Here is a 12,721-nt window from a genome sequence, read left to right on the forward strand (position 1 = left end):
ATCATGAGCCCTCTATGCGGTCAGCAGTCCAGTTTGGAGAATCACTGTGGGATTTCCATGTTCCTACTGGATTTGGCTTCCTCTCTCATCCCAAACCTGCTCATTTTGCCAGTAAATAATCTGGAACTCTAAGAAACACTCCCACACTGAGTTTGAGCTCCTGATTTATAGCCTGATGCAATCTAAATGAAGGTTTATCATGTGCCAGGAACTTTGCTGGGTGCTGGGAGAACCACAAGCCCTGGGTCACAGAGTCTGTACTCTGAAGAGCTGTAGAGGCTGGTTGGTGCAGTGGTCATGTTGAATGCACCAGGCTAGCACTGTACACTCACTGGGGGACAAGTTTGACTTGGGCTTTCGGGTAAAATGTGCCCAGGGGCCTATTTAAAATGCATATCTAGGGCCCTACTTCACACTTACTGAATCAGTCTCTGGAGGTGTAATCCAAGAATTTACAGTTTAACAAGCATTCCAGGAGCTTCTGACCCAGGATAAAGCTTGAGAACTAGATAATTCAGGGGCCAAAGGACTATAGCCCATCAATATTCCCGTTTGCTCCCTTTCAACTGAGCAGTATTTTAGGAGGACTCTAACCAAGCCAATCCAGAGGGGATCTTTTCCTTCTGTATGGTTCCCAGGGCTTAACCTTTAAACCCTCAGTACCCTGGGAGTTCAGGCAGGGTAGGAGGGTAGCTGCCCCAGATTTTCTTGCTGTTCCTAGTTCTGCAGACCTTTCCCCAGCCCCTCTGCCCCACCCCCTCAAGAAGAGAACTGCAGAACCCAACTATGAATAGGCCCTTTCTGAGATCTGGCAGCTCTGAGAGGAGGGCCTTTTTGTGGGCTGTAGTAGTCAGCCCTTGGAAAGGAGGGCAGTGCTAGGTCCCACATTCAGATTTGTGTGTCAGCTGTTGAGGCCTTCAGGGCAGTGCAGGCTCAGCTACTGCAGTCTCTTGGCCATGCCACACAAAGTGCCCAACCCCAGCCCTAACCCCAAAGAGGAGAGGGGGGTCCCAAGGCTCAGATGACTTCCTTCTATGTCCCCAAACCTGTGTATGCTGAATGGGCCAAGAAAATAGGGCCATTCACCAGGAAGCTGTAAAGGTCCCCAACCTTCCAGGGATCCAGCTCCATTTTCAGTTCCAGGCGATATGCAGGGAGAGAGGACAAGGCAGAGACTTCAGCTAGACCAGGAGCATCACTGAAATGAACTTAAGATGGCACCAAGAGCAGGAAACTTTAAGAATCATAATAAAGGGATAAGAGGAAACCAATTAAGTAATTTCAGAACCTGAGGGGTAGAGAGTGGCTGTGCCCATAGCTGGGTGGCAGAATAAAATCAGACTTTAGCATTAGGTAACAGTATAATTTTAACCCAGGAGGAAAAAAAGGTCACAAAACAAATTCCTCTCAACTTGAAGTTCCCTGTTTTCATCTTGACCATCAAAATGGCTCACTGGAGTTCAAAAATAATTTTCCTGGACAAAGGCAGACCCCAGATCTCATGTCCTGGTCAGGGGCAACGAGTGTGTGGCACTTCTTTCCATCAGGCAAGTTCTGCTCTCCCCAGGGCTGCTCCCTGTGTCTGGTTATCTCTTTCCATAACCATCAGTTTGGGGGTCAGGTAAAGAGTCAGCATTTAATCTATCATTTTGGAGATAAGGTCTCAAACCTGTCACATGGCTTCCTGGTATTGTGGAAAAAGCAAGGTCTTTGATGTCAGAAAGTTCTGTTTAAATCCCTGCATTGTGTGTCTTAGGCAAATTACTTACACTTTTTGAACCTCCAGGAGTCATGTTGTATCTCCATCATCCTAAATACTGCTTGGTGGAGCTGTTTTTGGCTCATTATCCTAAGCTATTGTCTATGAGCTCTGACCAAAGGTGGCAGTATTTTCTGTCAGAGATAAATCAACTATTTTCCATGTCCTAAAACTGGGCTTTCACCACGCAGAATGGGAAACATGGGCAACACATTCAAAGCCTACATTTGCTTTCGTCTGCCATGTGATGGAACAACATCAGAGCTTTCCAGGAAACGAGTCTGGTCATCAGGTTTCTGAAAACAAGCACATAAATAATTGATTCACTCAAATCTGTGCCTCCAAAGATCACTGATAAAAATGAGTCAGCAGCCATCCTCGCATTTCAAGAAAGCTTGGGGCTCCAGCTAAGAAGTCAGAAGATGCAACTAAAGAACCTTTTATTCATCTCTGGCTGTATCTAAGATCACATGCAGCGACCCAGAACTTAATCCACGTTGATTTCAATAATAGAAAGGTTCCCCTCTCTCTCTCTTTTTTTTTTTTTTTTGTGAAAACAGAGATCTTTTATTAATCTTACAGGTCATTAAAAGATAAAATATTTATCCCTACTCTTCTACTTTTTGCTGTTTGCCAATGCTGTGCCTTCATTTTAAGGAACCAACGTTTGGCTCAGTTCTTCTTTATTATTGTATGTTTGTCTTCTTTTTCTTTTTTAAAACTTTTTTATTAATTAAAAAAATTAACAAACAAAACATTAAGATATCATTCCATTCTACATATACAATCAGTAATTCTTAATATCATCACATAGTTGCATATTCATCATTTCTTAGAACATTTGCATCTATTTAGAAAAAGAAATAAAAAGACAACAGAAAAAGAAATAAAACGATAACAGAGAAAAAAAAAGATTATACATACCATACCCCTTACCCCTCGCTTTCATTTACCCCTAGCATTTCAAACTAAATTTATTTTAACATTTGTTCCCCCTATTATTTATTTTTATTCCATATGTTCTACTCTTCTGTTGTTACAGTAGCTAAAAGGAGCATCAGACACAAGGTTTTCACATTCACAGAGTCTCACTGTGAAAGCTACATTCCCTCTCTTTATATTGCGACTCAGATACAAGTCATATCCCATATCTTCTTATGTTACTTAATTTGTCCTCGGAGCCTTCTTTTTTCTTTTAAATATTTTTATTGAGATATCTTCACACACATACAGTCCACACAAAGTATACAATCAATGGCTCACAATATCATTACATAGTTGTGTATTCATTACAACTATGTATCATTAAATTCATGATCGTTTTTAGAACATTTGCATCACTCCAGAAAAAGAAATAAAAAGAAACAAGAAAAAACTCATACATCCCATATCCCTTACTTCTCCCTCTCACTGACCCACAGTATTTCAATCTACCCAATTTTTTTTACCCCTACCCCTACCTTTTATTTATTTATTTTTTTGTCCTTATTTACTCACCTATCCACACCCTGCATAAAGGGAACATCAGACACAAGGTTTTCACAATCACATGGTCACACATTGTAAAAGCTATATAGTTATACAATCGTCTTCAAGAATCAATGCTACTGGAATACAGTTCAACAGTTTCAGGTACTTCCCTCCAGCCACTCCAATACATCATAAACTGAAAAGGGATATCTATATAATGCATAAGAATAACCTCCAGGATAAGCTCTGGACTCTGAAGTTTCTCAGCCACTGAAATTTTAATTTCTCTCTTCCCCCTTTTGGTCAAGAAGGCTTTCTCAATCTCATGATGCCTTGTCCCAGCTCCTCCCTGAAGTCATGTCCCATGTTGCCATGGAGATTTGCACCCCTTGGAGTCATGTTCCACAAAGGTGGGAAGGGCAGTCAGTTCTCCTGCCAGGTTGACTTAGAGAGAGAGGCCACATCTGAACAACAAAAGAGGTTCTCTGGTGGTGACTTAGGCATAATTATAAGTAGGCTTAGCTTCTCCTTTGCAGGAATAAGTTTCATAGGGGCGAGCCCAAAGATCAAGGGCTCAGCCTATTGAATTGGTTGTTTCCTTTGCTTTCTAGAATATCAGAAATTCCCCAGATGGGGAACTTTAATATTTCCTCCTTTCTGCCCAGTCCCCCAAGGGTACTTTGCAAATACTTTTTTTTTATTCTCTGACCAAATCACCCTGGGATTTTTGAGACATCACACTAACCTGAACAGACCAGTAAGATCTCACAGCCTATTCAAGAATCCATGCAATTATGGTGTTCAAGGAAACTGACCATACAATTATATTAGATAATATCTACTCAAAATATAAATTTTGTACCAAATACAAAATGGTACACTATACACTTTGGTCTCACACAGAATTTGAAGTTTTAAAATATAGATCATATCATCCTTTATCGTGTATTCTGATTTACCTTAATCTTATCCAGATTAGCTTCATTCATACCTCTAATCGAAGTCTCATGACTTTTTCAACTTTCTTAACTGTTGATGTACGGGATAATGTCTTGGCACCTTTTTTTTTTCTAATTTTTTTTTAACTGAGAAATCTTCACACACATACTTTCTATACATAGTGCACAATCAATGGCTACAATATCATACAGCTGTGCATTCATCACCATGATCGTTTTTTAGAACATTTGCATCACTCCAGAAAAAGTAATAAAAAGAAAAAAGAAAAACTCATACATACCATACACCTAACCCCTCCCTCTCATTGACCATTAGTGTTTCCATCTACCCAATTTATCTTACCCTTTGCCCCCCTTATTTATTTATTTATATCCATATTTTTTTACTCATCTGTCCATACCCTGGATATAAAGAGCATTTCGGACACAAGGTTCTCACCATCCTCAGTGTCTTCTTGAAGGTGATTTTTCTCATTCACAATACTTCTGTTCCTTCGCACTAGTCTAGCTTTTTCTTCTACCTTCACTTTCCCTATAAAAATATTCTTTATGAATTCCACCTAGTTCTGATCAAACAATAATTCCAGAAACACTGAGAAATTTTTGCATTGGATATTAAAAATATGTTTTTGTTCTTCTTAAGTGTATTTCTTCTCTTTGTTTTTAAAACTAGTAAGAATAATGCCTGTTATTTCTCATAAGCAGCAACCTGGTTTCATTGGAATAACCGGGAATTGAAATAAAAAGCTTGGTGCTCCACTTCCAATTCTGACAGTATTGACTAGATAAATCACTTAATCTCCCATTCATCCATTCCTTCCTTCCTTCATTTCCTCCATGTATGCAGTGCCTAGTTTGCACTCATTAAACTAGCTTTGTGAACACAAAGATACTTGAAACAGTCCCCAGGGTGCGCCATGGGGGCTCAGTGGCAGAGTTCTCACCTTCCATGCCAGAGACCCAGGTTTGATTCCCGGTGCCTACCCATGAAAAACAAAAACAAAAACATAGTCCCTGTCCTTAAGGAATTCATAATCTAGTAGTGCAGATAGAGAAGTAAACATATAATACAGACTGATAAGTATTATGTGAACTCAGGGGTGAGAGACCTAAAATAGACCAGAGCTGGAAATAGGGGAAATCAGAAATCACTCCAGGTGTCCCTGAGGGGTCTTTAAAGGATGAATAGGAGCTAGCCCAGCAAAGGGGCAGGAGCATAGGCCAAATAAGGCCTCCTTACTCAGGCAAAGGTATAGACTTTAAGAAAGTTTAACATTATCGGCATGAAAGTTCAAGGTGAGGTGAGGGAAGATATGAGCTGATGAAGAACTAGGTCATAGAGAGCTTTGGATGCCATGTTTAATAGCTTGAACTTGATCTTGTCAGTGGTTATCAACAAATACACCGTAATACACTGATGAGTCATGAATTCCTCACAGATGTGCTATCAAAGCTAAACTGAGCCAGATCAACGTAAGCAGAGGACAGGAAGTATAGTGCAAAATCTGGTCAGTCAAAGAAAGACCATGTGTTCAGGAAAATATTTAAGATCTTTACTTCATGACTGTAAGGACATGTGGGTGAGTTAAGATTTCACCCCTACCATGGCTGGAGAAAAGCAGGGTCAGACTCCTCTGCTGGTTTTGCCAGTTTTTTCCAGCTTTCCTTCAGCCACACCACTGTCCCTTCCACTTGTCCTGGGCCAATAGAGGCTCATGTGGGGTACTTTGGATACAGTCAAGCAAAGCCTCAGGGCTGGGCTGCTTTCACCACTGCTGTGTGGTCAAAGGGGAACCTGCAGGGAGCTGACAAGGGCAAGGCCTCTAATGGGATGTTTGGGGAGGAAGTTGATGTTGTTAGATATGTGAGGTGCAACAAGAAAAAAATACTCTATTTAGTATCTCCAAAGTGTATCCTCCTATAGGAATAAATCATTTTAATCCAGGAGCATCTGTGAGGAATGATAAAGTCAATGATAGAAAAACCATCGACTTAAGAATTGCCAAGGAATATTATACTGGAATATCGATTTGCTCTAATTATTGCTGGCATGGTTATGGTGTCACTCATCAGGATAGGCCCCGATGTGCGGGCTGAGTAACTGAACCTCGTTCTTGTTCTTTCACCCAACTCAGATGAGGCACTGCACAGCTACCTCCAGGCTAATCTATTTGCTAAACTGTTCCATCCTTAGGTATGAGGAACAGTTGTGCTTTCTTAAGGTCTGATGTGGACCCTCAACTCATTTAGACATTACCACCCGCAACTGTGGGCTCCTACCTCCACGAAGATCCTCAGGGTATAGAAGTAGGTAACTATTTTAGTTTCCTGCCATGTATTTTCACTGTACTTAAATCTCCCTGTTCCTTTGCATTGTCAATCCTATTTCATTTACTCAAGTTGTGTCTTCCGGTCCATCTGAACTTATTATTGACAGGTTAATGCTGTAGTCAGGCAGTCTTTGAACCCCTTCATGTATACCATCAAAAATCCTTGCTCCATAAACACAAAACATTTTAGTTCTACAACTGATTTTAAGATGGCCAGATAATACACTTTAAATAATTCTAGTAATTCTTGTGACCCATGGCAGATGGAATTGAAAAGGACTATACTGGCTGCAGAAGGACTGAAAGATGTTGCTTTGGTCCAGGTGAGACGATCATTTCCTTCCCATGACTTTCAACTGAAAGGAAACTGGGAATGTATGTCATGAACTCAGTGAATCAGAATCAACAGCTAAAAAGGTACCCCAGCTAAAAAGGTACCCCAGGTTGATTGGAGAGTGGCAAGGGCAAGTCAAGTAAAAGCTGGGTTCAAAATGCCAGCGCAACCAACTTAAATGACATGATTAATCTTGCACATGTTACAAAACCTCCCTGGGCCTCTCAGCCACAGTAAACAGGGAAAGCACTTACATTAATCCCCTAGTACATAACTGGTGTACTATTCTAAGACCCCTTTTTATGGCACAGGAACTCATAACGGTCCAATTTATTTGAAGCACTCAAGTTCAAGCTGGGGGCAATAGTGGAGATATTTAAGTGTTCAGAAGAAAAAATGGTGATTGACTAAGGAATGGGGAAGGTGAAAATTGGGACATTTATATCAGTAAATCCATTCTAAAGAGTGAAATCAGGAAAAAGGGTCAGAAGGTCAGTATAATAGTTTGTTCATGTTTTTTAGCTGCCAGATATCCTTGCCCAATCTGAAACGTTTCATTTGACAATTTTCCCATTTATCTACTTAGAATTCCTTATAACTATTCACCCACCCCACCATCCTTCACCCCTGGGAGGATAAATAACAGCAGTTAGCTTGGGACAATCAGCTCCACAAAAAAGCAGAGGCTGGATGAGCTAAGTATTCAATTTGCTTAAGATAAGGTAGGAGAAAAACCACCCCTTCTTTTCTCCATTGGAATTCAAACTATGATAAAGGAGACAGAGAAGACATCAGCAAGTTTGAGTGAAATGTTTACATTTATATTGAAATATGCACTAAAACAGAATGAGTTCTACTAGTCAATGAGACTTTGCCAAAGAAGAATCACAAACTTCCATTGGGGAGTTCCAGTCAGCTAGTAGCAGCAATCCCCAAGCAGGAACACTAAGGAGAAGCCTGGGGGACCCCTCTCCAAAAAGCCTCCTTTGAAGAGGCCCCAACTTACTTCTCCCACATGCACCCACACAGATTTAGGAGCTTGGACATGCTCCTCATTTTCATATATTCTGAGTTTCTTCTTCACTGCAATAAATATAAAATTGGCAATGCTCATACACCACAGCACAGACAATATTTCAGGCTTTAGCATACAACTGTAAACAGTGACTAGGTTAAAAAAATAAAAAGAAACAGAAAGTTGGAATTTCTTTTAACAATGAGAGACAGAATTCTCAAGAGCAGGGCATGAGCTACTCAAGATTTGTTATGCTAGAATAAAGTTTTTGACAAAAGTTTCAGGTTTAGACAGATCCTGACAGCCCAGACTCCAGAGGGCAGATGAAGTACTGCCTATGGCAGTCTAGGGTATATGGGCAGCAAAACCAGAGATCCTAGACCATGCTGGGCAGTAAACTTCAACCTGCCATATTCAAGGAGTGACTGTGGAAACCTTTATAGTTCTATCACTGGTTACCATCTAGGGTAGCGGGAATGGGTGGGCAAATGAATTAAAATTTGCCAAAAGAGGAACAGAATAACACCTCTGCTAGCTGCCTAGAAAGTTGGCCCCTTAATCACAATGACAACTAGGACATTTCACTTGGACAGTGCATTAATTTTCTTTTTAAATAACAAAACAAAACAAAAAGGTACAAAGAGGTGAACTCCAAAGACAAAGCCTTAAGTTTTGTCACTGTGGCAAACTGTAATGGTCAATGAAAGAAAAAGAGACAGTACTTTTTGCTTAAAGCAGTGCAAAGATATTTGGTAAGAAATGTTAAGTAGATTCAAAGTTTGCACATTAGCAAAGGGGCAGAATTTTATTCAAAAGGCTAGTGGTTCAAATACTATTGCTTTAATAGCTCTAGCAGATATAAACCCTAGGAACATCTGAGGTTTATACATATACTCAAAGCAAACTGGAGGTCAGTTCTCAAAGGGAGAGACACTAAAAGGGCATTCTGCAGAAATAACCTAATGGGTTTATTTGGACTGTACTTTCCACCCTCTGATAACCAGAAAAATATCTGGAGAGCAGTATCTTCTCATACGCAAAATTCTGGCTTAATTAATTCTCTTCCCTAGAAGTGTGCCTCAGTTAAGGAAAAAAAAATTTCTCGAAAAGCTTAAGAACCTGGGCTCCTAAAAATAAAAAGGTAATTTTAACATAGTAAACAAGTTTAGTAAAACACCATGTGTGTATTTTCTGTTGTTAATGAAGACATGATACATTCTGAGAAGTATGTATTTTTTTTAAAAAAGATAAACAAAACAAAATCCCCAGAAACAGGCTTTGACAAGAAATAAATTAGCCCAAGTTCTAACCTCCAATCAGAAGTGGGTCTTTGCACAATCAGCCCACTACCCCAAACACACAAAAGCACTGCAATGTCTTAAAACCAGAACAAAAAAACACACTGAACTTGGACAGTAAGCAGAATCACTGCAGAACACATTTTGATGGGTTACTTCAATACCAACTGGTACAGTTTAAGATACTTGGTTGTAGATCCAGTTTGTACATATTCTATAAGACAGCAAGCCATATATTGGACAATAAGCCATATATTGTGCCATTATTTTTTTAATGGCAGTTCTTGTAGCTCAAGCAAACCATTAAGAGTCTCAAGAGCTCTCTTGAAAGGAATTTTCAGATAGTGGAGCTACTTTAACGAGAAAACCTAAGTTAAACAAACCCAGCAGTTTCTGACTAAAATGATGGGAAAAAGTGGAATACAGTTTCCCCATGGGAAAAGGCCAACTTTTTCTGGACTTTAAAAAGCTAAGCCAATAAAATATACATAAACCTTGAAATAATGCTAGCCTTACTGGAATGAAAAACAGAGTTCTGATCCCACCCGCCACCCTGCAAAGGAAACAAGGACAGGTTTTAAGGGAAAAACAAATGGAACCAACCAGAACTCGGAATATGGATAGCACTACACAGACTCTATAGTACAGAACACCACACAAGAATGAGTTATATATGAGTAATATCATCATGAGAGTAACTGGCTGGGGACTTACACTTCCAGCAACAGAATTCCTAGGTCAAAAAAATGTTAAAAGTTTGTAATGTCAACAAAAAAAGAGGGGAGAAGGGAGAATGGGGAGGAGAGGCTGCATGCATTGGTCTATTACAGCCATGATATTAAGCAGCATAAGAATAAAACCCTCCAACAAGTCCCCAAAATGGGGAAAAACCTGTTTTTACTGCTATGCATAAGAAAAATTAGTAAGAGTAGAAGAAATTCAGAAACTATAGCATCTCCCATATATGAATGATGTTCATATGGATGCTATATGTTAAGAAAACACTGAGAATACATATGAGTAAATAAAAAGAAAACAAAAGACTAACATATGAACTTTAAAAAGGTGGGAAAATTATCTGTTTTAAGCCAAGTGGGTGTGATTCTTAATTATTATACATGACATAATCCATAGACAGAAAGGTAAAAACAAAACAAAACAAGAGTCTTCATATCATTCAGTACTTAAGCTGATGCTGTCATAGGTTAACAGTGATAATTCAATGAATGTGTCAAAATACAACTAAAAAGTCCCCTTCTGGTTTCAAACGAATTTAAACAACAATCTTCCTTGGCTAATTTTTCTCCTGTGTCAAACCTTCTATGTACAGGACCAGTTTAAATCCCTCCTCCCCTTCAAACACTAGATATGAACATCCAGGAACATTCTAAAATGCAAAGTGCCTTAAGAAAGAGAAGGATTCTGTAGTGCCAGTGATATAACTGATCTTAGGAAGCTGTGATGCTATTAACACTGATGGGAGCCAGTCAGGCAATGGTGGTTTGCTTCTCCTCAGGTGTTTCCTCCAATAATTGCATGATCAGTTCATGGAGGGGTTTGCAGATCTTTGCATAGCCCCCTCCCGTGAGATGCAGAAAATCAAACATGTCGTGACAGGAGATGGCACCGTCCGAGTGCACAAAGCCCCCATCTGTATCCAGGAGCTGAACATTGGCAAGCTTCGGCAGGGAAACCTTGAGAAGCTGGTTCACCTTGGCATTCTTTTGCCTCAAAGGGTTGGGCTTTTCACCTCGAGGTAACAAACCCTAGAGAAGAGCAGAGAACAACAGAAAAATGAGAAAATGCAGAGATTCCTGGAGCAACTGCTCCATTTGGCACTTTCTATTCCTTTGATTTCTGAAACAGTGGATGAGATTAGTTTTAATAAAAGCTCTAGTTCTCTAACAATTCCTTTTCAGTTTCTTCAGAGGTTCCTCTTCCTTAAAGGTTGTTATTTCTGCAGGGTCTTGTCTGTGGCAACTGCTCTTCCCATTCTAAACTCTTTAGCCCAGAACTCTTCCTAGAGGTTCAGAATTGTACAGTGAACTATCAGCTAGAGAACCAAGACAACTCCAACTTAGTATGTCCAAAAGCAATTCATCATCTTTCCCTAAAACTATGCTTCTTCCACATTATATCAACTGGTCATTCCAACATTCCCTGAGCTACCAAGCTAGAAGCTATCTCATCATCCTACACACTTACCATCAAATACTCAGCTTTTACATCCTGAATATTTCTCTAATCCATTCCCTTTTCTCTATCCTTACTATAAACACTGCTCTAGCTCAGGAACTTATTACTACTCACCTCAATTAATGTGAAATCTTCTGGCTGATCTTCCTACCTCCAGGGTTATCCTTCCCTTCAATCTACTCTACATAGCCATCAAAATAATCTAGCTCAAAAACACACCTACCTAATAATGCCACATAGAACCTGTACCATGATACACAACAAGAAACAGAGTTGGAACAAATTCTGTCTTGATGAACCAGAGCCAAATAATATTGAATGGTATAAAAGACATGTCCTAAAGTTATTTTTAACTTGTATGTTAATGACCTTATTTTCAGATAAATTGGTTGTCTGTTTTCTTACTATAGCAAAGCAAAACCTACTCTTCTATGGCCAGAACAAGGTTTTAGTATCTGAAACTAAAAGTGGCTTTTATAGACAGTTGATCCCATTATAAAATTATTGCCAGTTAATCCCATAACAAAATTATAATGCTAACCTTTTAGTTTACCGCCAACAATGCCACACAGTAAGTTATTGTTAATTAAGATTTATTGTATAAAAATCTTGCCATCAGTTTCTCCTACAGGGTATGGTTAAGATGTCTTATTTCACAATGGTAGATTTTCCATGGATATTTTAAATTACTAAAACAAATTTTTGTTAAAAGTATACAGCTTTATATTTAGTAGTTAACAAAGAAATGTTGTCCTCAATGCTGATATAGTGAAGTCTGGTTGAGATATAAAGTTGCAACCAAGGACAGCCAGTGAACAATATTTATTGTTCTGACTTTCAAACACTACCACAGCAATCAGTCATAAAGAGTGATTAAGTCTCAAGAATGGGGCAAATATCTGCTGAGATTTTCAAAAGCAAGGATGAGAAATTAGCTTACGTACTGGCATAATATTTTTCTTAACATATGAATATCAAGGGTATGCCATGTGATTTTTTTCCTTTGATTTTTAATAATGACTAAAATATTATGTTAAAGGAAACAGAAAAGAATTGCATTTCAAATTCTTTCATCCATTAACCACTGTTTTAATTGTATTTCCTTCTAGCCCTTTTCCAATTGCATATATGCATATACACTTTAAAAAATTATTTTCTAATATACATACTGTTCAGTATTCCAAAATTTTACCTAAATACACCATAAATTCTGTTTTCATGTTTTACATGATTAGTATTATTCTATTCAATGACTTGTTTTTTTTAAAATTTTTTATTAATCAAAAATTACAAGAAACACAAACATGCCCAACACATACACTCAGCAATTCATAATATCATCACATAGTTGCATATTCAT

The 12,721-nt window shown here is 38.8% G+C and overlaps 1 protein-coding gene across 3 annotated transcripts in view; it reads right to left on the bottom strand.

Moving 5' to 3' along the window:
• Positions 1-2,757: 2,757 nt before the first annotated feature.
• PAFAH1B2 (platelet activating factor acetylhydrolase 1b catalytic subunit 2) overlaps positions 2,758-12,721 on the bottom strand; it is a 53,416-nt gene continuing 43,452 nt past the window's right edge. For all 3 annotated transcript variants that reach the window (XM_077112820.1, XM_077112818.1, XM_077112819.1), the window contains exon 6: positions 2,758-10,931. In XM_077112820.1, coding sequence (XP_076968935.1) covers positions 10,653-10,931 — 279 coding nt within the window. In that variant the 3' untranslated portion in view covers positions 2,758-10,652. The remainder of the gene's footprint in view (positions 10,932-12,721) is intronic.

The sequence above is a fragment of the Tamandua tetradactyla genome, chromosome 8 (assembly GCF_023851605.1).
Source record: "Tamandua tetradactyla isolate mTamTet1 chromosome 8, mTamTet1.pri, whole genome shotgun sequence".
Lineage (NCBI taxonomy): Eukaryota > Metazoa > Chordata > Mammalia > Pilosa > Myrmecophagidae > Tamandua > Tamandua tetradactyla.